General features: G+C 53.5%; 1 protein-coding gene and 1 long non-coding RNA gene across 2 annotated transcripts in view; both read right to left on the reverse strand.

The window, feature by feature from the left end:
- SAMD11 (sterile alpha motif domain containing 11) overlaps positions 1–1,070 on the reverse strand; it is a 53,231-nt gene extending 52,161 nt beyond the window's left edge. The window contains exon 1 of the mRNA XM_065737995.1: positions 326–1,070. Coding sequence (XP_065594067.1) covers positions 326–1,070 — 745 coding nt within the window. The remainder of the gene's footprint in view (positions 1–325) is intronic.
- A 1,287-nt stretch (positions 1,071–2,357) lies between these two features.
- On the reverse strand, positions 2,358–26,695 carry LOC136049622 (uncharacterized). Its single transcript, XR_010622316.1, has 3 exons — positions 26,613–26,695; positions 13,219–13,317; positions 2,358–2,429 (listed from the first exon to the last, which is right to left on the reverse strand). It is a non-coding gene; the product is annotated as an uncharacterized LOC136049622 (long non-coding RNA).

Below are 26,695 nucleotides of genomic sequence, written 5' to 3' on the forward strand. Positions count from 1 at the left end.
CGCCGCGCCCCGCAATCCGCTGCTCTCTGCCCGCACCGAGCCCAAGTTCTCTCCCGAAGAGAGAGGAGACGCCTCCCCACCCCCCCCTCCCCCCCCCACACACCCCCCCCCGCGCGCGCACACACACACACACGCACACACACACACGCACACCTCCCCTCCTCCTCCTCTTTTCTTTCTCCTTCTTCCTCCCCCCGCAAACCGCAAAAAAACTTCGCGCAGCTCGGGGTGCCCGGGGAGAACCGGGGGGGGTGGGGGGCACGGCGGCACCGCTCGGGTCCTAAGCATCCCGCGGACCCCCCCCCATCCCCGCACGGCTCCTCACCTTTGTGCCTGATGCTGCGCTTCCAGTCCTTGGCCGTCTCCCTGCCGCTGACAAACTGGAACTCGTTGGGGGTGAGCCACTCGCCCCGGTAACGGATGGAGGGTCCTTTACTCCCCTGGCACAACTTATTGATGTAGAGCAGCGCCTTGTTCTCCCCGCACTCCACCTCGATGCACGGCTCTCCGTTGTCAAAGAAAGGTTGGAAATCCGGGATGGAGGAGAACCTCTCCAGCATCAGGTCCTCGGGGAGGTGGGGGGGGTGCGGGGGGTGGGGGCTCTCGTGGAAGCCCAGGTACGCGCGGTGGGCGAAGATCTGCTCGTACGCCGGCGGGTGCGGGGCCACCACGGGCATGGCAGCGGCGGCCAGCGGGGCGAGGTAGTCGGGGAGGGTCTCCATGGGTTGGTTGAAGGCCGCCAGGGCCAGCTCTTCCCTGTCAAGTCGCTCCTTCTTGATGGCAGGCATGGTGCCGCCGCGCTCCCCCGGCGGCTCTGATGTCTCCGGCTCAACTTGCCCCCGCTCTGGCTGGAGTTGGGACGGAACGCGCCAGCAGCAGCAGCAGCAGCAGCAACACGAGCACCTTTGGCGCCCGGGTGCCGGGGGTGGAGGGGCTCCCCCGGAGCAGCCCGAGAGCGGCCCCCCCGGGCCGGCTCCCCAGCGCGGCTCCCACGGAGCGCTTAATGGAGCGCAGCCCCTGGAGCTGCCGTGCGGAGCGCAGAGCTGCCCCTCCGGACTGCTACCTGACATCGCCGAGAGGTCTCTGCCGCCGGAGACATTATTTTGGTTTCAAAAAAATAAAAAATAAAAAAAAAAAACACAACACACAAACACGCACGAAAGAAAAAAAAAAAAAAAAAAAAAAAGACCCACGCTTATTGATTCCCCCCAGATCGACCCACCTTTCCTCGCCAGGATGCAGGGCTCCCCGCCGCCCAGCCAGCCCCCTTCCGCACCCCCCCACTCCCACCCCCCACCTCCCCTCCCCGCTCTTTTCCTTTCAACTGACACCTGGTTTATTTATTTATATGCCATAATTAAAATTAAACGCTGCGCTCCTCCGCTCCGCACCGCTCCCCCTCCGCCCGCCGCTGTCCCCCCTTCCCCCCCCCACCCCCCCGGCCCGGCTTTGCCGTCGGGAGTTCCGCGCAGCGATGGGGGCCAACTTTCCCGCACCTCCACCTGCGGAGCGCCCCGACCGCAGCCGGGGGGGGGATGGGGGGGGGCGGAGGGATTGGACGTCCGCTCCCGCACGGGATTTTGAGCGACAACAGCGCGGCGCAGCGTTACAGCGGGAGGTGCACACGCGGACGGACGATGCTCCGGGGATCCCCCCCCCCAACACACGCACACGCACACACACTCCCACAGCCCCGAGCGCCGGGCCGGGCTCTCCTCCTCTCGGCACCGACTCCCGCTGCAGAGTTCAGGGACTCGGAGCAAAGCCGCCGTCCCTCCGCCGCCGCCGCTCCTCGAACTTGGCCCATTTCAACGGCGGAGGCGCTGGCAAGCGGCGCGCCGGCGGCGGGGGGGGGAGGGGGGGGCGAGGGGGTGAGCGACGGGCGGCGGGGCTGCGCCGGGGGCAGCGGTGGGGGGCAGCCAGCACGGCTCCGGCACAGCGATCCCCGCCGCCGGCCCGGCCCGCCTGGCACAGCCCGGAGGAGGCAGGCTGGCTCCTTCCACTGTTTTCTTGTTGGTTTCTTTTTTTTTTTTTTCCTTCATCCCGCTGTGATGAAAATGGTTTTGTGGGGGGAGATGGGGACTGAATGTAAGGGGAAAAGATTTTTGCGCTAAGGGTGGTGAGTAGGATGCCCGCGGGGCATCTCCCCATCCCTGCAGGAATGCCTCCCCATCTCTGCAGGAATGTCACCCATCCCTACAGGGACTCGGGGTCGGGCAGAAGGACTCTGAGCACCTGATGGAGCCGTGGGTGTCTGTGCTCGGTGCAGGGGAGTGGGTCCTTTAAAGGTCCCTTCCAATTCCAGTGATTCTGTGAGAAACGTTTCTGTTGGGAGTGGTGTGTGAGGTGCAGTGCTGCGGTGGTTGGACGAGATGGAGTTCCCTACCTTTGGATGCTACATGGGAGCAACTCTGCAGGAAGAATCCTACCTGGAAGTAAAAAAGAAAGTATCCCTTAACCACAGCACAAGAGATGCCCCACAGGTCCTACAAGGTGGCAGAAGGGAACTCCATATCCCACCCCACTCCGGAACAGCTGTCACAACTCCTGGCTTTGTCCCTACATGTGTTACCCATCTCCTCGCAGGGGAGGAGGAGGCAGGTTCACCGTGCCTTCCTTCCAGGGAGGAGCAGGCTGGCTCACATCTCTCCTATCTGCTCTCCAATGGGATCTCCTCCTGCTCCCCTGGCCAGCTCCCACCACCACATGTGCTGCTGGACCCCATGTGGGCAGAGCCACTGCTTCCACCCACAGAGGTGGGGACAAACGGCTCTAGGAGGTTCAGCAAGTCTGGGGATGGAATTCAAGGCCCAAACCTCATCTCCTGACACCGCCTGGCCAGTTTACCCTCAAGGAATGCAATCCTCTTGCTTCTAGTTCTAATGAAGCAGGCAGATACACATACCCATCAAACCCTCTCATTTACGCTCTCAGGCTCAGGCTCTTATTCTTAATGCCTCTGATTGCTCAAGATGACAGGGGAAAAATCACTTTCTATTATCACCTAATGAATCAAGAACAATGCTTGGAAGAGGTGCTGGGACATGCAGGCCCAAAGCCGTGCTGCTCTGGGCTGTGCTCAGGTGAGGTGGCCATACCATACCCCGAGCAGAACCCTTTCCCTTTGGAGGAAAAGCTGACTGCTCAGAGGGTTGAGCCCACTGCAAGTCAGCTTGGTGTTTTTTTATGTCTGAAGAAATTGGGCTCAAACCTGAGCCCAGTCCTAAGCAAAGAGAAAACTGCTTTGACAGGCAGCATCGTTCCTCAGCTGCTCACGGAGGCACAGCCACAGTAAAGGGAATAAATAGTGATCATTTGCTAACGTTTAGTTCCTCGCTTCTGGAATGCATCATGCTGGCCTGAAACAGAACCCAGACCTTTTGTTTCTCACAGATTAAATGTGTCAACAGCAGCAAAGAGCGAGCTGTCCTGCAGAGCGTATTACAAGAAGAGATTGTGCTTCAAGAACAGCTCTGAAAGTTAGCAGATAAGGATCCTCCTCCTCCTTCTGTCACCAGCTTCACGGACAAATCACTGAGCCTGGATAGACCTCCATTTCCCTACCTGTAAAAGGATGGGGAGCTTTCTAAATGCGTTCTGATATCCATGTGTGTGACAGTGAAGCCTGGCTTCTACCTGAGACCAAAGGTGCTGTGCTTTAAAGCCCACAGCTGCTGGCTGTGCCCGTGGCAGGAAGGGCAGGAGCAGGCACCCGGGCACAAGTAGCAAGAGCCGCGTGCTGCCAGCACCTCTGTTTGCAGCCCCCTCCCCTACAGTGCCCCATACAGTGGGGCAGCAGTGAGGCCGGTCTGACAGCAGATCAGTACAGGTGACAAGAGGACTGATTCATCTGCCCTGTGGTTGAAGTTCAGGTCGGAAGAGCTCAGATTCAGCTCTGAGATCTCTACATGAAGTTTCAATTGAAAGGGCTGAACGCTGCTACGCCCATTAAAACCAACGGGGAATTTTTACTGACTTAAAAAGAGTTCAGGTCCTGGAGGAGACCGCCCTTCCCCGCAAAGCTTTGGGGAAGCAACAAACGTAGCTGCACTCAGGGGGTGCCTGCATGGCATGAAGAGAGCACTCAGAGAGAACACGAGCACAACAAGGCCCCAAGCATCAAAACCTGCCGTCCTATGTCTCTCTCAGCCTTTACTTTCAGGCGAGTGCTCTGTGCAGTTTCAGCCACTGGACAGCTTCCCTCTACTTCGCTCTGTTACTTTTTTTTGGCCCAGACTGCAATTAAAGCCACATCTTTCTCTCTGGTCTATGCCCATTCCTCTCTCCTCAGATGTTATTTATCACTAATTTCTAACTGTTGTGAAAGAGCTGGGATATCAGTGCAGAAGAAAGGCCTCCATCAGACTGTTGGTTTTTTTTTTTTTTCCACTTGAAGCCTTTGTGCTTTTTTTTTTCTTCCTGTGCTACTTTAATCTGCTCCATCGATAGGAAAAGCTCACTCTATCAAAAGATGGCGAAATGATGCTCATGATGTATTAATCCAAAGCCTGGCTGCGTCCCAGAGCTTGTACATCACTCTCTGCCTTGCTTCCTGCCTGCACTCACAGCAACAAGAAGATGCTCTGGAGAAGGGTCTGCATTAAACCCATCACCAGCGAGTGACCACAGGGATGAAGGCACCATTTGGTGCACCATCCCAACACCAAGTATGCTGTAAAAGAGCAAGCCATGGGCCTGTGCCTTCAGCCACAAGTGTATACAAACGTGTGCAGAGAGAGTGTGACTGTTTAGACTCAGGAGATGAACTCTGCTAGCTAATCCTCCATGAGTACAGCGTCTCAAGGGTCCGGTGTCACCAGTGTCCAACTGCTTTGACGCGTGCTGGAGAGGTCAAACTTGACTAATGTAGGAGGTGCTCCCATGGATGGGGCCTGCAGCTCCTTGCCTCCGTAACAGCCCAGGGCTGGGTGAGCACCCTGCAAAGCCCTGTCTTGTTTGGGTCTGTTTTCCTTTCCTTCCAGATCCCACATTCCTAGAAAAAAAGACTCCTTCCCAAACACTCGCTGCCACGGACCACGCTCCCACTGGACGGGGACTCATTTATGAGCAAAGGACAGCGAAAACAAAACAAGGGATTAAAAATAACATGCATGTAAACAAGCATTTGTCCCTTTCAATCCCTTCACAGCGACATGGAAGAAGGGCAGCTCTCTGCTCTCTGCTCTCTGCTTTGCTCCGCTTCACAGCAAACGCCCATGGCCGAGGGAAGCTGCCTGCTGCAACTAGTTAGCACTGAGCTTTATTTGTCTGTCAGACTTCCAAGCTCCAACTTTTCTGCATGTGGGCTCAGGCATTCCAGCTTCTATTTCTGCCTATTTTGCCTCACTGTGTGACTGCAGCCATCGGCACAGCAGCTCCAAACTCGGGCACCTCTGCTCATAAGCCATTTCTAGAGCTGCGGAGCATGGTGCAGGATGAGGGTTACATCTGCTCTGCTTTGTGCCCCAAGAAAACAAGGAGAGCTCCACTACTCAACTTGAGGGACCCTGTGTGCTGGGGACAGGCAGCCTGCTGACATATTAGGCTGGCTCTATGGGAGCAGTCATCAGATCTGCAGCCGCTAACGCTGCAGCCATATGGTAACCTGCACCACGTCCTCAGCAGACTAACAGATGTGCCAACAGCTGGAGGGGCAAAAAGCTGCGCTCCATCACACGCTGCATTTCTCACTGCCCTGGGAAGAGTTAGGAGGAAGCTGGGACCAATGACTGAGGGCGAGCAGTGGAGGAAAGAGATCTTTTCAAGTTCCCCTTTCCCCTTTTAAGTCCATCAAGCATGCAGGCATTTCTCACATGTGCTCTGCAGCCAGAAGCAACGCTGGCATTAGCCATAAAGCACTGCACACAGGTTAAGGCTGCACTGACCCTCAAATAAAGAGCCTAATCCATTGTAAATATCCAGAAGACGCTCAAGCCTATTACCACCCAACTGCCTGCTCCTTCCTTCCAGCTTTTAAGGGAGCTCAGGCCCCTAATCAGTTACAGCAAAACGCCCATTAGGATGCACATCCATACATTAAGGAGTGCAAGATCTCAACACCCAACAGGGCAGACCTAGCACAGCTCACCAGGGACTGTGCTGTGTCTGACTGCAAGAAGGCTTCATTGCAACCACCACCACCACGTCACTTCTCTCACAAGACAACAAGTTTCCTCTTCGCTGGTGGAAGCAAACACTTCCACAGTGCTCCCATCCTCCCCTAATGAGCACAGAAAGAGCAAGAGCTGCAGCTGGCAGTGGCTCCTGTTGTTAACAGCATCGCCCCCAGCTCCAAAATCACCAGGACACAACAGCTGCCATCTCTGAGGGACTGTCAATGGTTAACCTGGCAGCAGGCATGGTGCTTGATGGAAACTGGCTCTTGGGGTTGGTTCTTAGGCCAGATATTTGCCACAGGCATCATTCCCACCTTGGAAGCTCTTCTGAGAGAGGTATTTTTCTGATCTTATTTTATTACTTGACTGGGGAAAGGCGTTCTATTTGGAATAATAAGAGGTCGTGCTGTTATGTCCACAGCACTTTAACTATACCGGTGCTCCTGCAGCTCTTTCTCGAGCACACAGACCTTTCTCAATCCCTGCTGATGTTCTCAGAGCTCTACTCTGACTTGTTACTGCAGGAGCGACCAGAAAACACCACTAAATGAGCAAAGCCACTGATTGGAATAGTGGTACAGCAACGAGATGCAAACTTCATGTGATCCCAACCTCTTCCTGAGCAGGAGGAAGGCAGCACTCAGCTCTGCGCTCCGTGAAACCTGGGTGAGAAAGGGTGGAAACCTCAGGGGAAGGAGTAAGAGTGTATTCAGGAGACCGTCTAAAACAGCCCTATGATATGTGCATAGGGACAGGGAGGCCAACGGTGATCCGGGCACTGCTCCAGCTGCACACGGATCCCCACCACTGTCCAAAGACAGGTGGTGTCCCTCAAAGCAATGCCATTCTCCCCATGCTGCGGCAGTTCTCCAAAATGGAAGGGCACATCCTTCCGATAAACCACCCTGTGGTGCTCCCATCGCATCCTTTGGGGCAGGCCCACATCACAACCCCTACAACAAGCCCCATGGGGGCTGCAGGCACGCAACCTGCCAATGTGAGAAGCAAACCAAGCCCTGTGCACGAGCAGTCAGCGTGCAAAGAAACACACGTGCTGAAATAAGGGCAAAATGTCAGTGCCGACCTGGGAAGGAGCAGGAGAGGAGATCTCTGGATTATAGGCACCCAGGGAACGCAGCTCAGCCAGTAACAGCAGATAAGCTCAGCTTAGGGGTTGCACTCGTTTTTATCTCACAACTCCAACTTTCCATACAGTGACTCAACGGAACTATAACCGATGCATATCCACCGAACTGCGGCGTCGGCGCGTGCGTCTTGAGCAGCTCTGCCCCAGAAGCAGCTCTGCCCCATGGCTGCCAGGGCAGCGCAGCTGGGACCCCCCCCCGTCAGCCCCCAACCTACACGAGAGCAGCTCTCCTCGGGCTACAGCGGGCAAACGTCGGGCTGTGCACCTCTGAGCACCGCCAAGTCCCTGAGTAAGGATGCGGCCGTCGGATGCCAGGAGTCTCAGCCCCCCCCCCCGCCCCCCCCCCCAGCGGACCGCACTGGATGCAGGCGGAGCGCCAACGCTGCCCGCAGCTCCACCAAAGCGAACCGCGCTCAGCAGCAGATTCCTGCCGCTCCATCTCAGCTCCAGCCTGCTCTAACCGCGCAGCCCCCCCAGAAGCTGTTCCCCCCATCTTCCCCCCCCCTCACACCCGGCAGCAGCGGCCCACGGGCTGCCGGCCGGCCCCGTCGATGCTCGGAAACCCCCCCCGGCGGACCCCTCCCCCCCCCCCCCCCGCCGCCACGGCTTGCTGGCAGCAGCCCCGGAGCCGCAGCGCTGCCGCCGGGGAGAGAGGTAATAAATAACCCGGGGAGCGCGGCGCGGAGCCCGGCGGGCGGTGCAGACTCTGACCTGACAAATACCCACTGGAAAATCAGCACCTCCCGCCCCCGGGAGCCTGGAGCCAGCCCCGGGCCGGCCCCAGACTGGGGGGGTGGCTGAGCAAACAGCGCGGAGCGGAGCAGACAGCCGGCCCCGCAGCCCGCCCCGTCGGGCCGCGCCGTGCAGAGCCGCCGGGGGTTGGGGTGGGGCGGGGGGAGGGCAGGGAGCGCCTCGCTGCGCACATGCACTATATATATATACACATAGATATGCATCGATGTGCACGCACAGTGTCCCCCCATCGTCCCGAGACGGATTCCCAGCCTGCCCGCCGCTTGCAGGGAGGGGGGGAGGGGGGGCATGGGGTCCGACAGCCAGAGCCCACCCCGCGGCCCGGCAGCGTGCCCGCATCACCCCACGGCCTCACCTGCTCCGCCGGGAGACGGCAGCCGGGGGCACGAGCAGGGAGGGGGCTGCTGCTTGATTTTCTGCTCTATGCAATAAAGTGTGATTATAAAGAATGTAAGAGGGAGCACAGCTTGAATTCCAATTGGTGGAGAGCCCGTTGTTAACCATCGGGGAACTATTTATTCTCTAGCCTTACTGATGTTCCTTGGTCAATAATGATAAAGGGAGAAAAAAAAAGAAGAAAAAAAGAGAAGTTGAAGCCATTATAAAGAGGCAATCGCATTACAGAGCAGCAGCAGCAGCCCCTCGGCATCCATGCTCCCCTCAGGTCACGTCTGGAGTGCTCAGACCACTGCCCCCCATCACCACATACCCCATCCGCTGAGGGTGGTTGGGGATCTGATGCTCACACACACACACACACACACACACACACCACAGAGAAGTGTGCCCCGAGCCCTGCTCTGCTCACACAGTGTGACTGTGCTGCTCTGCTGTGTCCCACAGACCCCACTCACCATCGGTGCCGTGCAGGGGACAGAGGTCGGTCCCCATCCCAAACACCACATGCACTCCAAAGCCCCCCCGCTCCTTCTTGCATTACTGAATTCCACATGAGCTTTGCCAACGTCCCAAATAGGATCAGAGTCACGCCGGGCCAGCTTTAGCAACTTGTGGCATCCAGACTGGATGCCAGATCCCAAAACCCAAACGCTGTGCCGGAACCGAAGTGAGGAGGGGGTTTGTTCACACAGCTCCCACTGCCCCAAACAGGTGACCCCACAGCACACGGGCAATTCACACCTGGTCACAGTGCAGGAATGCCTGCTGCCATGTCGTGGTCCTAAGGGATGGCTTGGGGTTGGACTTGGTGATCACAGTGCTGTTTTCTGATCCGAATGACTCTGTGGTTCTCTGATCTTCCTTCCCTCTCTGTTTTTCCCTGTTCCCAGCTGCTGTCTGGACTGCCATTTCCAAGGGAGCTCGAGCTCTGGCCCAGCTTTAAATTTTAATGCAGATGAAGCAGTGAGGCCTTGGCCGTAAAAAACAAACCAACAAACCAAACCAACAAGTGGGCTCCGGGGTACTGACACTGAGCATCTCCTTTCCATGCCTTTGAAGGCTCCAGCTGCAGCCTGCAGAGCAGGTTCCCCAATCCTTCACTCCATGCTGAAGCTGTCAGGAAGCAGTCCAGGGAAGGTCCCCCCCCCTTCAGCACAAGGGCAGGCGTTCAATGCTTAATAGGCAAGATGAACGTGGAGATGCAGAAGAGCAAGCAGGCAAAGGGAGGGCTGTGATTCCCTCCTGGGCAGCAACAAGCAGCTCCCATTGGAGCACAATGCTGAGCAAAAGCTAGATGCCCTGGTACAGGGGAGCCCAGGGCCTTCTGCTGAAGCTAAGCCACAAGGTTTGGTACAGCCTGGAAGAAAAGTGAGACTCATTGCTTCGGGAGAGAGCTGGGGCTGCCTGCTGGGAGCTCTTTGGGGGCTGGGGTATCAATCTCAATAAAGCCACGGCGCAGCAGATAAATCATAATAAGGAATAACGATATGTAATAAGGATGAGCAATATTAAGAGGAGGGTCGGCTGAGAGAGCCCACATACACACAGCACTACCAACACCGTAGGAAAGAAGGCTGTTACTGTATTTCAAAGGGAACTATTAGCCACAAGCAAACAGTGCAGGGGAGGACATGTGCTTAAAGCCCAACGCCAAGATCTGAGAAAAAAATGTATTGATCTCTGTTATCAACAATAACAGAAATAAAAGCAACTTTAATAGCAGGCCGGGTTTGGAGCATGCCCCAAACATGAGGATCTATTAGTTTAAAGCCACTGTTATTTATTTGTTCTCCTCTCTCCCCAGTCCTGCCCTGCTCCCAACCCTCTGAGAAGCTCCATCACTGTGGGCCAGTGCTGGTTACCCCAGTGTGAGAAACTGAAGAAGGAAGAAACTTCCTTCTTCAGAGGAAGAAAGCAGCAGCCCAGTGGCATGACTGTGTGCTCCAGGTGACAGCAAGGCAGCTGGGGCTGCTGCTGCCATTGGGACACACAGCTTTCAAACACCCACATCAACACGGGGAGAACCTCCATGCGTTTGTGACCTGAGCACTGCCCTAAACCTTTCAACCCCAAACAGCTCTGTCTTGACAGAACTGCTCTAAAATCCAACAGCCAGAGTCATCCTGTCTCTGTTGGGCTTATGCTGGAGTACACTTTTGCACTGCAGTCTTAATTGAAATTTTAGGTGGAAATGAATGTCAGTCTCCTCTCGTTCCCTAATGGATCCTGAGCTGCTTCCCCACACTGTGACCATTCCTGGCACATCAAGCCGTGTCTGTTTTAAAGGCCATAATTACAAAGTCTGCAGGGAAGTGCAGGGCAGGACAGCGACGCAGTGCCATCGCCCTTACCTGACCAGAAAAGCCGGAGCAGCAGGGGCTGAGCAGGCAGGAAAATGCACGCTGCAATGCAGGAGCTGCTCCTTTCACCCCCCCCCTTCCCTCCCACTGTGGATGCTGCTCTGGAGTGTCCATCCCCAGCACAGGACAAGGTGTGCCGTCGCAGCCTGCAATCCCCAGCCAAGAGCACCGTGCCCTGGGGCCATCGTTGTGTGTTTTTGTGGAGCTCCAGGCTTCCTCCAGGAGAAGGGGAGGCTGCTTTGGTGCTGAGTAATCCAGGTGCTCCCTGGATGCTCCAGTGGGAGTCATGGAGGGGTATCTCACCCACCTACATTGCCCAGTGCCCACCTTGCAGCCAGCATGCCCCACCAGAGAGGAAGATGAAGTCCCCATGTGGGCTGACAGCTGATGTGTGCTCTGTACAAAACCAGGAACAGCCATTCTCAGGGTGGCAGGGCTCTGGATCTGTCCCCTGAATAACAGAAATACATGCAACTGTTGGTACAGACTCAGCTCATCAGTTTTCTTCCTCTACTGATCTTGAATGGGGACCTCAAAGATCATACACCACATACACCATACACTCTGGAGACACGGAGACTGCAAGGGGATATGAACAGTGTAAGCTGGACCTATTTTGAGTTTAAAGCACACACCTCCTCTTTGTAGCAACACTGCACATTTGCTGTCTTTCTGGACCACAGCTAACATGCAGTCAGCCAGTTCTGACAGCAGCTCACAGTAATGACTGCCCGTGGTGTCTCACGCGTGGCAAGGTGTGTACGTGAGTGTGCTCTTGTAAAGCTTTCTCACCGCAAAAGTGAAAGACCTGCTGAGACCTCCTCCAAATCCAAATCCTGTCCCAAGGCAAGCCCTGACCAAGGAGGAGAAAGAGAGCCATGAAAACCACAAGAGAATTAAGACAAAGCTGTTGGTTTTGCACAAGCAGACTCCTGCGATGGGTGGCAGTACGAAGCCAAGAAGGGAAAGAATGGGTCTTGCATGAGAACAGATGGATCACAGAGTGGGAAGGAGCTACACAGCTCTGGAGGGAGGATGATATTTTCCCCTTTGGCTGTCCTGAGTAGACAATGGGACCAGCAGTGTTGTGCTCTAAGGAAAACAATGGACACAACAGCAAAGCAACAGCTGCACTGTCTGCAGAGCAATTATTTAAATGGTGGAAATCCATACCGTTTTTTTGAGGGGGAATACTTTTTTTTTCTCTTTCCAGTGGACTTCCACCTGGAGGGCAGAAGCCAGTCCTGCTGCCAGTACCCCACTCCCTGAGATGCCAAAGACACCCAGCAGGCTCACAGCTGCTGCAGGGCACATCCCTGCCATCTCTGCTTTGAATGCTTCGGAGGTGCAGGCTGCGCTGTGTTAATATGCAAAGTGTGCCTGCCTTCCCAATTAAATGGAAAATGCTATGATTAAAACCAGTCAGAAGATATTAGATGGATAGTGCTGAACTATGGGCTTTACTTCCTACACGCTGAAGCCCCACAGGAGTGCTGATGGAGTACATGCCAGGGAGATTACCGAAGGCGAAACAGAGCCGGGAAGGGAAAAATGCTTCACAAGAAGGGGGAGAAAATGAGGCAGAGCTGCGTTATTACAGAACCTCATCCTGGTCTCTCTGAGCCACACATCTCTGGGAGGACACCGTGCATCACCAGTTCTAGAAAGCAGATTCTGGCACGTCGTTTGGAGGTGAGAAGGCCACAGAAGTGGAGCAAATTGCAGGGTGAGGCCCCTGAGGCAGAGCTGTGGGGGGATGGGCCCTTCCCGTGCCCCACTTCCTCCTTAGCATCAGTGTGTTCTCCTCTACCACCCATCTGGGATGGGAAAAGACATCTCAACGGAGCCATTTACAATTAAACCCACGGAGATGAGAAGATAAAGCAAGAAACCTTAATAACTGATTGGAGAGCCCCCTGTGCCTTGCTGGGAAGGGCTCTCCCAATCACCTGCGTGGCTCTGACCCTCCTGGCTGTGCTCTGCAGCTCAGCCCCAGGCCATGCAGCCTCGCTCACTGCTGCTCCCTGTCACCGACGCGCTCTGTGCCCGTGTTTCATGACGTGCATTTAATTAACGGTGATGGCGAAGTCAGGTGTATTTATGGGGACTTCTCATCCTCACACTTACAGTTGCAGTTGCTATGGGTTTCCTACCGGGCTTTGCACTTTCCTCCCCACCCCCACCACGTAACGTGCGCCAGAATCACGTCTAATAAATTTTGCTGTGTAATTGGCTGTATATTTTAGGACTCCATCTCTCCCAGTGCTGTGAAAACAGAGGCCCTCAAAAATACACTGTGAGGACAGAAAGCCTACAGGGGGGGATGGGGGGGCAGGGAGTCTGACAGGGATGGTCTGTGTGCAGTGATGGTGCTTGGCACCCACAGGGTACCTAGTGAGTGGCAGGGTTCCCTGCTGCCTGCTTCTTGCATGAGCATCCTCACCTGCTATCAGCGTGGGGAAGTCCCACTGCATGTCCAGATCGATGTCGAGCTGAAGAAAGGTCATCCAGTGCCCCCAAGGCAAAGAATCCACACAGAGCACTGTAGAACAAGAAGGGGGGAGAAATTAGACAGCTTTCCGATGGGCTGCTTGTCTAAATCAAGGGAGAAAGAGAAAAAAGGAAGGAAGCACCAGGAAACACACAGCATCACGCCTTGAACTGTATGTCTGAATGACACCACACAAACTCTTCTCTTTTTCCATCATTTCTCTATGACCTCCCCTCCATTCACCATTTTCCACATTCTGTGTTTATGACCAACATTAATGTCACTTAAACACCACCTTTTGTAGTCCTCTCCTCTCCTTCTGCTGCAGGTTTCTGATCTCCCCCGTTGTGTAAGCTCCCTGAAAAGCTCCACTGGCAAACAGAACACCCACCTCGCAGGAGACAGCTTTGTTCTGCTCATCAGAAGTCTGCCAGCCCCATTTATGATCGGACACAAGATCTCCAAATCTGGATTTATGCGTCGCAGCACAACGACGGGTCAATGAGATTAAAAGTATGTTCATGAGAGAGCTGGGAGGCAATTGGAGTTTCATGGTGATTGGGTGTTCAGTCTGAGACAACTGGTGTTAATGAAACCCTGGCGGTCCCTGGGAACAATCTGCACGTTATTCATTACTGCAGCCCTCACCAACACCCCCTCACCCGTGAAAAAGAAAGAGAGGAGGGGGGGGAAGCAGCTCTCCCCCTCCTCGTTATTCAGATGAAGCCATCAGGGAGATAGTGCCGTTAATAGTGAACTGAATTAACAATAGGAGCACTTCTCTTCCTTATCATGCACTTCACACCATCAAAATGGGGCTTGTGGGCAAAGCCTCACCCTGCACACCTCAAGCAGAGTGCTCAGTGGGGCCCGGCTGGGTCAAGCAGGCTGAGCCACAGCGACCCCCAAGTCATCCTCTTCCCTCCAGCAGGGACTTCACTTTCCATCCGTGCCCCTTTTCTTCACTATCATCACGTCAAGATTCTAACTCAAGGCCACAGGATGCAACCGTGCCAGTGGGGAGGACACCCCGTGCTCCCCACCTGGGCTCTGTCTGAACAAACCTCCGTGGCACACAGGCAGAGGTTCCCCTGTCCCAACTGCAGAGCTGTGATGCTCCACTCCAGCACACTGAGCACCACTGCTGAGCACATGGAGAGCGATGCTTCGGGGCTGGACCAGCTGCAGCACTTACACAAATAAAAGCAGCAGCAGAAAGCACCACTCTGATTACAGAGCCATTTATTTTTCTGCTCGTTAATAATTTGTGCAATAAAAGATTGCGTGCCTTTCTGAGTTAGTAGGAGTTATTGGCACAAATTTCCCTCCGCGCTGGTGTGAGGCTGTGCCTGGAACATAAATTATTAGTTTCTTATCACACTCCTCCTCATTTTTCATGCTGCCATGGCTAGATGGCCAGCAGCCGGCCCCTCTGTCTCAGTCTTATTTTATGCAGCACGAGACGGTGGTGAGGATGGTTGTCCCATCTTTAATTACCCCTTCTGCACTGAGCCCCCTCCCCACCTGCACACCAGGGCTGCCCACCCATGGGGACAGGCAGGTGCTCCTGGCTCAGGTGGATGCAGCGTTCCCAGTTCAGAGGGTGGAAACACGCTAAGCACTGAGACCCCTCTAGAAGCTCTTGGAACATCCTTCTCCATTTTCTCTGACACACGGTGCTGAAACGCTCGTTAGGGATGCTAATTGTTTTGTTAAACATGGCAGCTCACACGTAAACCACGCCGAAATCCTCGGGCCTTCCCATATGTCAGCTCGTGGCCTCCTGCGTTCGGCGTGTCTCTGTCCGTGGCGTCCCCGCAACGTTTGCAACCAACATCTGCTCAACTTCACAAGAAGTGCTGACAGCCCCAGACGACACAGCATGTCTGGCATCTCCAGCCGTGCTTGCCAAGGGCTGTGCAAACCCTCCTGCAGATAAGTGCACTCATACAATCACAGAGTCGTAAAGATTGCAGAAGACCAGCAAGGTCGCCCAGTCCGACCATCGACCCACCCCCACCATCCCATGCCAGTACTGCATCTCTGGCCCTGCCCTGAACCCACAGCATGTGGATGCTCAGCCACCCCATGCCACTGATCCAGCACCACAGAATCAGTAAGGTTGGATGACACCACTAAGAACACCTGGTCCAACCATGCACCCATCCCCTCTGCATGAGTCAGGAGCTGCAGCACCAGCTTTGCCTTCTCTTTGCTGCACTCAGTGATGGACAGTGCTTCTCTCTGCAGCACTTCTGCACCCACGTTGTCTTCCTCTCATCCTTACCCCCTCCCCTGGCAAATCCTCTGATCACAGCCAGAGCCCTGTGCTCTGCCTCCCAGAGCCTTCCGTGGCCACACACTGGAAAGATGAATCCCTGCTGCTCCCACAGTGGGCAGCAGGAGGGCTGTGCAGGGCAGGAGGGCTGAGAAGGGCAGCGAGCTCTCGGGGAGCTGCAGGATGGGGTCATGGTGAGTGCTGTTCAGCTTCACTGAGTGTTTTCTCCTGCTAAGTGCAAGTGGCCCTACGGAGGCTTGATGGTGCCCATCAATAACGGAATGATGTGACACGCTTAGGGCACCCCTGTGTACATATATATGCTTTAAGGAATGTGTGTTGCCCCATTGCAAGAGGATTTATACTGGGGGCCTTGGGCAGGCGTAGCACACACAGAAGGGTGCACTGTCACTTGGAGAGTGATCAATGGCCCAGTGCTTGGCACGTCTCTGGTGCTTATACTGCACTGGTGAGCCACTGATCATCTCAAAGTGATGCTTATGTCCGCAGGGGAACATCCAACACGTCCACACCAGATGCCCACCCGGAATTCCTGCGTGCTACCCAAGGGCTGTGTTGATCCGGGCCAGAGCCAGAGCGGCCACTCCTCCCCAGCACAGCTATCCACTGTCAGCCCCTTCAGAGCAAAGGCCCCAAGTTCCCAGCTGCAGCCCTCTGCCCTGTCACAAAACAGCACTAACAGACTCTGAAGATGATCTTTGCATTAGCAAAAGCAATCATTTCATACCGTGCACCTTCTCCTGGCTGCAGCTCCCAGGCTCTCTCCCTATTCTCTCGGATCCCCATTCTGTTTGCCCTATTCCCAGTTTGGGTTCTCCAGGTGAGAGCTACAGACCAGGCTGACAATCCAGGCTGCAAACCACACCCCAACAGTCACCAGAGAGGGAAGTCCTGGGTCCCCCTGTTCCCAAGATCCATTCAGGTTGGAAAAGACCACCTAGTTCAGCCACCATGCCCACTATACCACATCAAGACTTCTCCAGATCCCTTTCCTTTTTCCTTACAACCAGAGTGCCACTGCTTTATGCCACGGAGTCTCGTTGCTGAGCCATGCCCTGCAGCTCACACTGCACTCTGCAAGCAGTCCTCCCTCAGTGCCCCAGCAGTGCTGCTGGGAGCCAGGGAATCACATCACTGCACAGCAGCAATGCCACACCAACTGGAGCTGGGCAAAAACAATCTGCTGTTCGATATTCCTGACTGTATCGATACTTAGCTGAACTTCCACATCAATTTCCTGCCAGCAGAGCTATCCCTTGTTTCTGCTTCCAGCCCCATGGATGCCTGCAGCCTTACAGTTCTGTGCACTAAGATTCTGAGATAGCAACTTATTATGCTCAGCTCAGCTGTGGAAAAACTGAGGCACAGAGTTGTTTGACACTGCAGAGTCACACACAGCTCTGCTTCCCTGCACACAGGCAGCTCCAGCAGCCAGACAGCTCTGCAAGGGATGGTGCACGATGCCTGTAAGCACAGCATAATTAATCTGCTTCCTTATATACACTAGTTCTAAATTTTAGTATTTTTTGGAAGCGTTTTTCCCATCTCACCCCACCCCTCCCCGTTCGAGCCTTTCCCATATCTGCTGAAAAATCTGCCATTGTGCACGCACAGAGCTGTACTGCACTTAATGAGGCACTTCAGGTTCAATGAGGTCCTTCATCTTTTCAGCTCCAGCTCTGTGCTTCTCCCTTCCAGGCATCTCAGCTGGCCCCTGCACATCTCTGCTCCCATCCCCGTTCTCCCAGGGGCTGCAGTTCGGTGCTGTCCCCCGCCCCCACCCCCCCTGCTCTGCCCGAGGCGGTGGTGGAAGGGTGAGGACCCCCGGGTGCTGTTCCTGGATCTGTCACTCATTTGCTGTGACCCCGAGAGCGAGGCAGGAAGGGACACATTTCAGACGTGGGTGCCTTAGCGTAGGCACTGAATACAATGGCATGCAGAGGGGACGATAAGCATCCGTAGCTCTTATTAAAGAAGAGCAATAATTATGACTGCATCCAAAGTCTCGTATTTCTCTCTTCCCTTCCGCTTTCACATCTCATTAATCCCAAACCCTGTCTCCCCCTCACAGCCAACGCTGATTCAGGCTCCATCCACAAGCCCTGCACAACCTCTGCTCCCCTCTGCTCCCCGCTGCCGTGCCCTGCTGCCCATGAAACCCTCCCGTGGGTGCCCCGGAGGTGCCAGCACGGCACCGACCACTGCCTGCAGACCCTTCACCAAGCAGAACCCACTCGCATTTTCCTCCTTGGGATCCACTGCATTTTAACACTCTCAGCGCTGCGGTCAGCGAGCAGAACAAATGGGTCGGCAACGGGTCCGTAACAAAATCACCCTACCCGTCCTTCCTACAGAGCGCTCAGCCCCTAATAAGGCGCTCTCTGTAAGGAAGATGTACCAAGGACACGCTACGGATGCGCATCCTTCCCGGCCGTGCGCACACGGAGGCAGAACTTTATCCAGCCATCAAAAACACCGCACGGCGCGGACGGGAGCCGCGGCAGCAGCAGAGCCGCGTGGGGCCAACGGGGCTCCGGGAGCGTGGCCCGGGCCCGGCCCAGCCGGCGCCGCCGCCCCCTCCCCGCCTGACCCCGGGGCGCTGCGGTCGGAGCCGCCGCGGCAGCGGAGCCGGAGCGGCGCTGAGAGCCGCAATTAGCGGGGCGGCCCCGCCTGCCTCCCCCGCGGCGCTGCGGGGCGGAGCGGAGCGGAGCGGAGCGGCACAGCCGAGGCCGCCGCCGCCGCCTACGCGCTCCGCGGGCGGCCGGGGCCGGGCTGGCGGGGGGAGGTTTGATGGGGAGATAGAGTGGGGACACACACACAGCGGCATCCCGGCGGAGAGGGGAAAGGGGGATGGGAAAGGGAAGGAAAAGAGGGAAGGAAGAGGGGTAGGGAGAAGGGAAAGGGGGAAGGAAGAGAGGGAAGGAAAGGGGGGAGGGAAAAAGGAGAAGGGGGAAGGGAAAGGAAGTATGAAAAGGGAAGGAAAGCGGGGAGGGAAAAGGGGGAAGGAAAAAGAAGGAAAAGAGGAAAGGAAAAGGGGGAAGGAAAAAGGAGAAGGTGGAAGGAAAAGGGGAAAGGAATGGAGGGAAGGGGGGAGGGAAAAAGGAGAAGGGGGAAAGGAAAGATAGTATGAAAAGGGGAAGGAAAGTGAGGAAGGAAAAGGGGGAAGGAAGAGGGAGAAGGAAAAAAGGAAAGGAAAAGGGGGAAGGAAAAGGGGGGAAGGAGAAGAGGAAAGGAAAAGGGGAAAGGAATGGAGGGAAGGGGGGAGGGAAAAAGGAGAAGGGGGAAAGGAAAGATAGTATGAAAAGGGGAAGGAAAGTGAGGAAGGAAAAGGGGGAAGGAAGAGGGAGAAGGAAAAAAGGAAAGGAAAAGGGGGAAGGAAAGGGGGGGAAGGAAAAGAGGAAAGGAATAGGGGGAAGGAATGGAGGGAAGGGGAGGGAAAAAGGAGAAGGGAAAAGAAGTAGGAAAAGGGGAAGGAAAGGGAGGAAGGAAAAAGGGGGAAGCAACAGAGGAAAGGGAAAGGGGGGAAGGAAAGGGAAGAAGGAAAAAGGAGAAGGAAAAGAAGAAAGGAAAAGGGGGAAAGGGTGAAGGAATGGAGGGAAGGACAGGGGAGGGAAAAATGAGAAGAGGGAAGGAAAAAGGAGAAGGAAAAGGGGGAGAGAAAAAGGAGAAGGTACAGAGGGAAGGGAAGGGGAAAGGAAAGAGGGGGGGAAGGGAAATGGAAAAGAGGGAAGGAAAGGGGGGGGAAAGCATCTTCTACTCCCTCTCTCAGAGATGCAGTTATTTCCTGGGAAGGTGAAAAAAAATACATCCTACACAAGATGAAGGGATTTTCCCATTTTGACATGACAATAATAAATCTCGCTCATTTATCACGACGGTCCCACTTTCAATTTCGCCTTCCTGGAAATCATTCTGGAATGGGAAAGGCAGATCGTGCCTCACGCCGTGACATTCCTCACTAAATGATGATGTTTTGCCCCATCTCATCAAGTCACACTGAGATCTCTTCCCTCTTGAGTTTGCACTGGAAAATGGAACAGAGCCATCTCTATGGAGCACTGGACTGGGCTCAGAATGACCATCCAAGGGGGCAAAAAGCAAAGTCCTTGCACCTGATGTTGTCTTGGGGAGCAGGCAGAGCTGGCACAGAGGGCCAGGACACCCAGTGAGGCAGTGAGAGCTGTGCCCACATGCAGCACTTGAGCTCATTGTGCAGGAGCTGCTGTGCCTGCAGTGCTTAGCCTCACCTCTACACACACCTCTCCAGCTCAGGCCCTACTTCAGGAGGGATTTTCCTTCTGAGTAACTGAAATGAGGTAGAGGACAAGAACAAAACACTGCAGGTCTCATTTCCAGAGCCCTCGTGCAGGATCCCACCGCCTTCTGCGGGGTTATGAAGGTGTTGGGAGATGGACTGTGGGCTTCGCTCGTTTCCATGCCAACCACCACCAAAAAACAACCCAGAAAAGGGGTTCTTTCAGATAGCCAATTTTCAGATGACAGAACTATCTTAAGGCAGCCTTAATCCATCCTGTGGACTGAACGCCTGTGGTATTTTCTTCCTAAAATTGCAGGCAGTTTGGGAATGATGGCAAGAGGACTGCCTGGGGATGAGAGGCAGGAAAAAATTCCCAGTGGGATGTGGAGTGACAGCACCTGAGTGCATCCCAGCACTGCTGGCTCTGCCAGGATGGGTGATTGAGAAACAGCAGTGAGACATCGGAGAAGTGCAGTCAGTGCAAGCAGAAGCCAGGAAGGAGCAGGAGTCCTGACAGCCCAGATCTGGCACAGCTCCCCCTGACTTCAGTGAGAACTCTGCCCGAGGTGGGGTGGTGGCTTTCACACCTCATCAGGAAGCTCTGCCAGCTTTACAGGGCTCTGCAAGGCAGCCCTACGCCTCCTGCCTCAGCTCAGGAGCACTGAGCCCAAAGGTGGGACCCAGCTTCGCTTCCAGGTGCTGGTACAGCCTGCAAAAGTTTCCCTCAGCATACCAGCAGCACGTCTGGGAGGGGGGAATTTGATCCTATCAGTACAACCTTAAAAGGGTGCAGCTACACCGTGATGACGCATTTCACCTCAGCATGGCTTAGAGAGACGTGGCTTCTGCTGCACAGGTACAGGACGAGGATCTGAGATGCCATGGGAGAACTGCCTCATAAAGTAGGAGGTGGGAAGAAAGGAGTTGCTCCCTAACACCAAAACTCAGCAGACCTGGAGCTCGGACTGACCCTTCCCCATCCATTGGTGAATGATGGAAATGCAGCCCCACATTTTCAGTATTACCAGAGCGTCTGGTATCAAGGTAAATAAACCATGGCACCGAGTTCAGTAATATCCCAAGCCCAAGCTTGTGGGTTACAAACACCTCCACCACGATGAAAGTACACCACTCCACCAGCAAAGCCCCGAGTGCTGACTGCAGAGGAGGGCACGAGGGTTTCACCCAGCACAGAACTACGCATCAGACCCAATGGTGCACTGCACCCTTGGGTGGGCTGAGATTTGGAAATCAGATCGGGAGAGTGATTGATTACTCTGTAATGCCAGCTGAAATTAAGCCACGAACCCGACAGCGTTTGGAGCTGTGACAAATGAACGTGATGGAGGTGTGAGAAGTCGGGATTTTGGATTTAGGCAGCTATGTTTGTCTTCAGAAATGGTATTAGGTCAGAGGAGCACTCTGTGGCACTGATGGAACGAATGGCAGAGCTCATTCCTGACCCTGTGGACACCCTGCAGTGTGCACGTCCCCAGAGCTGGAATAGGGCTCCAAAAGAACACTGTCGTATCACAAGTTCTTGATGCAGACAGCCAGAGATGCTGCCTCCTCCCTGCACAGAAGCAGCAGGAAAAAAAAAGTCCTTTGCATCCCTCTTCCTCCCTGTGCACCTGTACAGGGTTAAGCATATTCAAACCCACTGTCTTCTAATGTATTATGCAAGGGCACGACCTGCCAAGAGGGCTCCACCACGCAGCTGCTGTCCTAGGAGAACGTCTACATACTGATTCCCTACAGAAGAAGGCAGACTGGAGAAGGAAAGAAAAAAACAAGAAAGCCTTTACAGGGAAGGGATGAGCATGTGGATTCCTCACTTGTAATTCTATTAGAGCTGATTGAATCTGTTACCCCTAAATAAGGTCATTCTTTTGTCTTTTTTGTTTCAGGAGCCTTTCCCTCCTTCACCTGCTTCCTCTGGGCAGGCACCAGCATCATGCTTTCCATGCATCACGTGAATCTGCTTTCCTCACAGCAAAGCAGACTCCCCAGAAATAGATGAGGGTGTGATTTCAAGCCACCAAGAAAGGTTTTCCGTTTTGAACCACATCTGTTTCAGTTTAATTTCTATCAGAATTTCAAATGGAACCGAAAAAGGAACTTGGCACATGTTCACTTTCCAAATGGCCTTTATCTAATTCATTTAATTGCTGACCCAATCACAAAGGCAGAGCAGCAGAACATGTGCACCACTCAGCTCTTTGGGTATAAAATCCACCAGTTCGGCATAAACCAGCAGTGCAAACCAGTGCATCTCTACACAGAATAGTTCATCAGCTTCCCAAACCAAAAATTCTCCTCCTTCCATAACCCTTGCTCGTGGTTGCAGACCACCTTCCTCTACAAAGCTACAGAGTGGGAACTGATATCAAAAACCAGAAGTCACACCAGTGAGAAGACAGTCCTGCAGGATGAAGTGCTGCACTGTGCTGGGTGTTTGTTTTGCTCCTTCTAACTGTGTATTCCAAGGTATGAAACCAAGCAAAGCCAAATCAAGTAACGTGCTCTGAAGAGCTGCACTCCTTGTGCAGGGCTCCTTGCTACATACCTGGCTGCCCAGACTGAGCCTGGAACCTTTAATCCCCCTCTCCACTTCCTTCCTATCTGCCTCATTTTCTGTAGGATAACTCCAGAAGGAAAAAAACACATTTTCCTAAATGCAACTGAAGGAGCTCTGGCTCTCCAGCTCTGCTCTTTTTGAGCAGCAGAGATGTGTGGCAGTAAGATAATGTGGTCGATGTTATGACAGTCGTTCCCTGTCGGCTGCTACGTTACATTCCAACAAAAGCAACAGACTTTGTGCCTTTTTAACATCACAACAGGCACGGAAGCAATGCCCTGGGCAGGGAGCTGGCCTACAGCACAGTTCCTCCATTAGAACTGAGATGGCACAGTGAGAAGATGGAGCAGCTTTGTCCTATGGACATATCAGAAATAGCTGAGCTGCTTCCAGGCACTGCGGAGGTTGCTGTGATGTGACTGACCTGCTTTTTCCATGCTCCAAGGTGGGTTTAAAGATGTCTCGTGATGCCACAGCAGTCCTTTTTGTGGCACTGCATGACATGAGGTGGCTTGCTATATTTGGGCAGAAAGCAAGCATAAGAAATGACGACCTTTGAACGCATCCCACGTGAGGTCTGGAAGAAGGCTTTGACTCAGAACAGTCAACATGTCTACTCACAGCCAGACAGGAGAACCACAGATAGCACAAACATCAATACCGGGTGCTTGATGAGAAAAGGAGTGCTTGCTAACGGGTCTACCAAGAGTAACACCTCCCCCTGTGCACACCATCCTCCTCTCAACAGAGAATACCAACAGTGTTCCCATTCCTGGAGCTGGGAGCTCCTGCCTGGGGTGAAATGCCAAGCTCAAGGACACAGCAAGGATACGCCGTCCCCAGCAGCACGTGGAGGAGGAGGAGGGAGGAGACACAGGGGGAGAGGAAGGGGATGGGGAGGCAAATAAATAAGGACAATGCACAATTTATGAAGACAAGAAGGTAGTAAGTGCTATTCACCAAGAGTGTAAATTGGTATTGATGTCACAACACAGCCCAGCCAAAAAATAATGATGATGATAATTTAGGGCTTGTGCTATATCTCACTCAAGCCACGGTCCCATCCAACAGCAACTCCCACCCCGCCGCCTTCTTCCCTCCTCTGTTCATTGGTGTCCTCCTAAATCAAATACACTCAATGTTGATTTGATTACGTTCCCTTCTTTTATTTATCATCCATCGCTCACTCTTTCACTCTCAAGTTCTCAGTGGGCATCTCACTCATTTTCTGGCACTGGAAGGTACTCGGAGGAACAAGCCCATCTTCAGAGGAATGTGAGTCCTCAGGCCTGTAAGAATTGGTGCATCCTTCCCAGCCCTCATCTGTCATCCTTTAATCTCGCCTGCTTTATGCTCCAGATCCTGGCTACCCAGTGCTGACTCCCCAGGTTTATAGCCCTGACTTACTTCCCTCCTGTAACATTTTACTGCTTGGTTATCGGCCCTGAGGGGCCTCATTTACACAAGCGCTGTTTTCGCTATAGTTAAGACTAATTCACTGGGCTGCAGTTTGCTCTCGCATCCCGCATTCTGCTCAGCTCCCTGTCTCCTCTCTCCTGCAGGGAGGCAAAGGATTTTCTAATGGATGGGAGATTTATTTTCTTTTTTTTTTTTTTTTTTTTTTTTTTTAAATTACGGTTATTAATCCCCTTTTGGGTGTTTCAAAGCCTGAACTGAATTCTCCCTCTGTGCCTGGTGTGATTCTGCCTGTTTTTCTTCAGTGCCCTCCGGGCTCCTCGTAAGGTCTGTGGGACCTTGAGAAGGAGATTTGCTCAGGGATCTGCTCTGTCCATCCAGCCCTGGGAAGGCACCCCAGCTCCAGCTGATAACAACCTGTTCCTGGACGACAGGAGCCCGCCAGGGGCCACCTGCTCACCCTACCTGTGCCCCCAGGGCTGGACCTAATGTGCCCAGACCAGGGAGGACCAACAGTGCCGTGGACAACGTGCAGTGTGCAGTGCATCCCACCAGCAGCTGCACACCCAGGTGGAATCAGTCCAACCCACCCAAGCAAAACGAAGGTGAATTTGTAAATAACACCGTCCTTCGCCGTCCGCTCTTCCAGGCTCAAAAGCTTACTGCTAACATTTTTTGTTAAATTAGATTTTCCAACCTATTGTAAGAGATAAATAGATATTATCCCTATTTTATTGACAGATAAACTGTGGCACGGAGAAATTAAATGAGCTGCCTAAGGTCAGACAATGAACGGTTTAGAAACTGGATCAATGGAGTCATTCTTTTCTTCTAATTTCGGTGTTTCTGGACGCCCAGCCCTCCAGGCCTTTGGCACACACTTGCAAATGATTTTCTGAAACCACCAATATTGGCATAGCTCTGTTCCTACAGAAGCCAGCACGCCACGGACACAATCAGACCGTCTTATTATCTTAAATGGCAGCAAAGCCAGAGCAGCACCAACTGCAGTTCAGAACTCACCCAAAGGCAAAATCGATAGATCTCCAGAGGACCTGGTGATATTAAAAAAGATGGGCTTCTGGCTACTATGGGATTGCACATAAATAACAATATTCCGCAGCTGCAATTTCTCTATTTATTTCACTTAAATTAGTTTCCTTGGCAAAAATGACCACAAACTGATCCCTATCCCACACACCTTCCTTTTCTTTGAACCACATTCACATCGTAAACTCACGTGCAAAAAATGCCCCTTTTTAATACACAGCGATGTCATATATATGTATACACATCCCCTACTCACACAGAGAAACAGGATTATATCCCTTGAGGTCTTTTGCCTCTTTCTCTCCCTTTCTCAACCCACTGAAATCCACGACTAAAATGAAGAAACCTGAAGCCAGATTCTGTTCAGTGGGCAACGTGACATCTCCACTCCAGTCTCCTTTACCAAATCCCTGCCTGGTGGTCCAGCAGCTCCCACCCGTGGTCTGCAGGTGAGCTCCCAGCCCCACACTGGGCTGTTCTGCACAGTACTGGTTTCAGGAGAAGCCAGGTCCTGCATCCAGCCCACCACTGGCCAGGGGCTGCTGCAGACATGTATCACGTGCAGATGAAGCACTGGGAGGGCTGTGCCCCCAGTGTATGGGAACTGCTGAATCACAGCCTGAACCACTGATTGGTCACCTGAGGTGAGCACCGAGTCAGCCATGGGGCCACAGGTGAAGGTGATATACCTGTGTGAGTGGAAGGGGTGGAGCCTGGCTCCACCTCTCCCAAACCCCATTTAAGGGCTGACCACCACCAGGGAAGGATCTCTTCTTAGAGATCCTTCACGCGTGGAGTCCCCTGCGAGCCTTGTCATCCTAAAGGTGAGCCATCTTCTCTTTTGTATTATTTGTATACTGCTTATATAGAACTACTTAAAATATACCATCCCCTATACTATCTCTTTGCAGAGTACCATCCTTGGGAGTTATTTACCCCACACCCCAGTCAGCACCAGAACACGAATGTTTCACAGATCACCACTGAAAATATAGACTAGCCTCCACCGTTCCCATTTGTACAAAATACCATCTCACTCGTTTGACAGCACTGTAATGACTTGGACTGGCAAAACCTCCCACCAGCAGGCCTGACCTCTTTGCTGTGCTCTAACGATTTATCTGAATGAGGAATTAAGCCTCTAGCTAGGAGAGTTTGAAGTAGGAGCCCATACAGCAGCCACTCATCTCTTCAGGTTCTAAAAGCAGTTTTTAGGTGGTACATTAACCTGTAGGTAAACTCTGTGCAGACAGTCCCCATCCCACAGCCAACGTGTTGTATGTCCCGGATCCCAAAGCAACACTTTCAGTGCACGTGGCAGCAGTTTGCCACCATGCTTCTCCATAAATTCCAACACTGGTAGCATTCCCTGACTCCCTCCAGCTCATGTGTAGTAGGAGCAGGGACTGCGTGCTTGGCTTGTGGTACATATATGATACACTTCATCTTTTATATGTGTATTCAGACACAGGTCAACACCTAGGGTGGTTAGTGAATGTCTCCAGCATGAAGACCCTAGGGAGATGTGGAAGGAAGCACATACATGCTGGAGAAGACTTCCTAGGTGTTTTTCAGAGCTATGGATGTGCTTCTGTGGACTTAACAGTGGTGAAAAAGTGCTTCCTATAAGCTTATCGATCCCCTCTGTCCCCTTATTTATTTTGAGAGAAAAGGACCCAGTGTTGCAGCATTCCTATCTCCAGAGAGACCTTCTGAACCCCAAGTGAGAACGAAGTGCCACATACCTCTTTTCTGCTGGTGTCAGTGGTATGGAGGAGCTTCGCTTCTGCACATTTTTGGAGCTCCAGACCGCTGTGCTGGTACACCT

The sequence above is a fragment of the Cyrtonyx montezumae genome, unplaced genomic scaffold (assembly GCF_038088225.1).
Source record: "Cyrtonyx montezumae isolate F1298 unplaced genomic scaffold, pur_monq_1.0 scaffold_21, whole genome shotgun sequence".
NCBI lineage: Eukaryota > Metazoa > Chordata > Aves > Galliformes > Odontophoridae > Cyrtonyx > Cyrtonyx montezumae.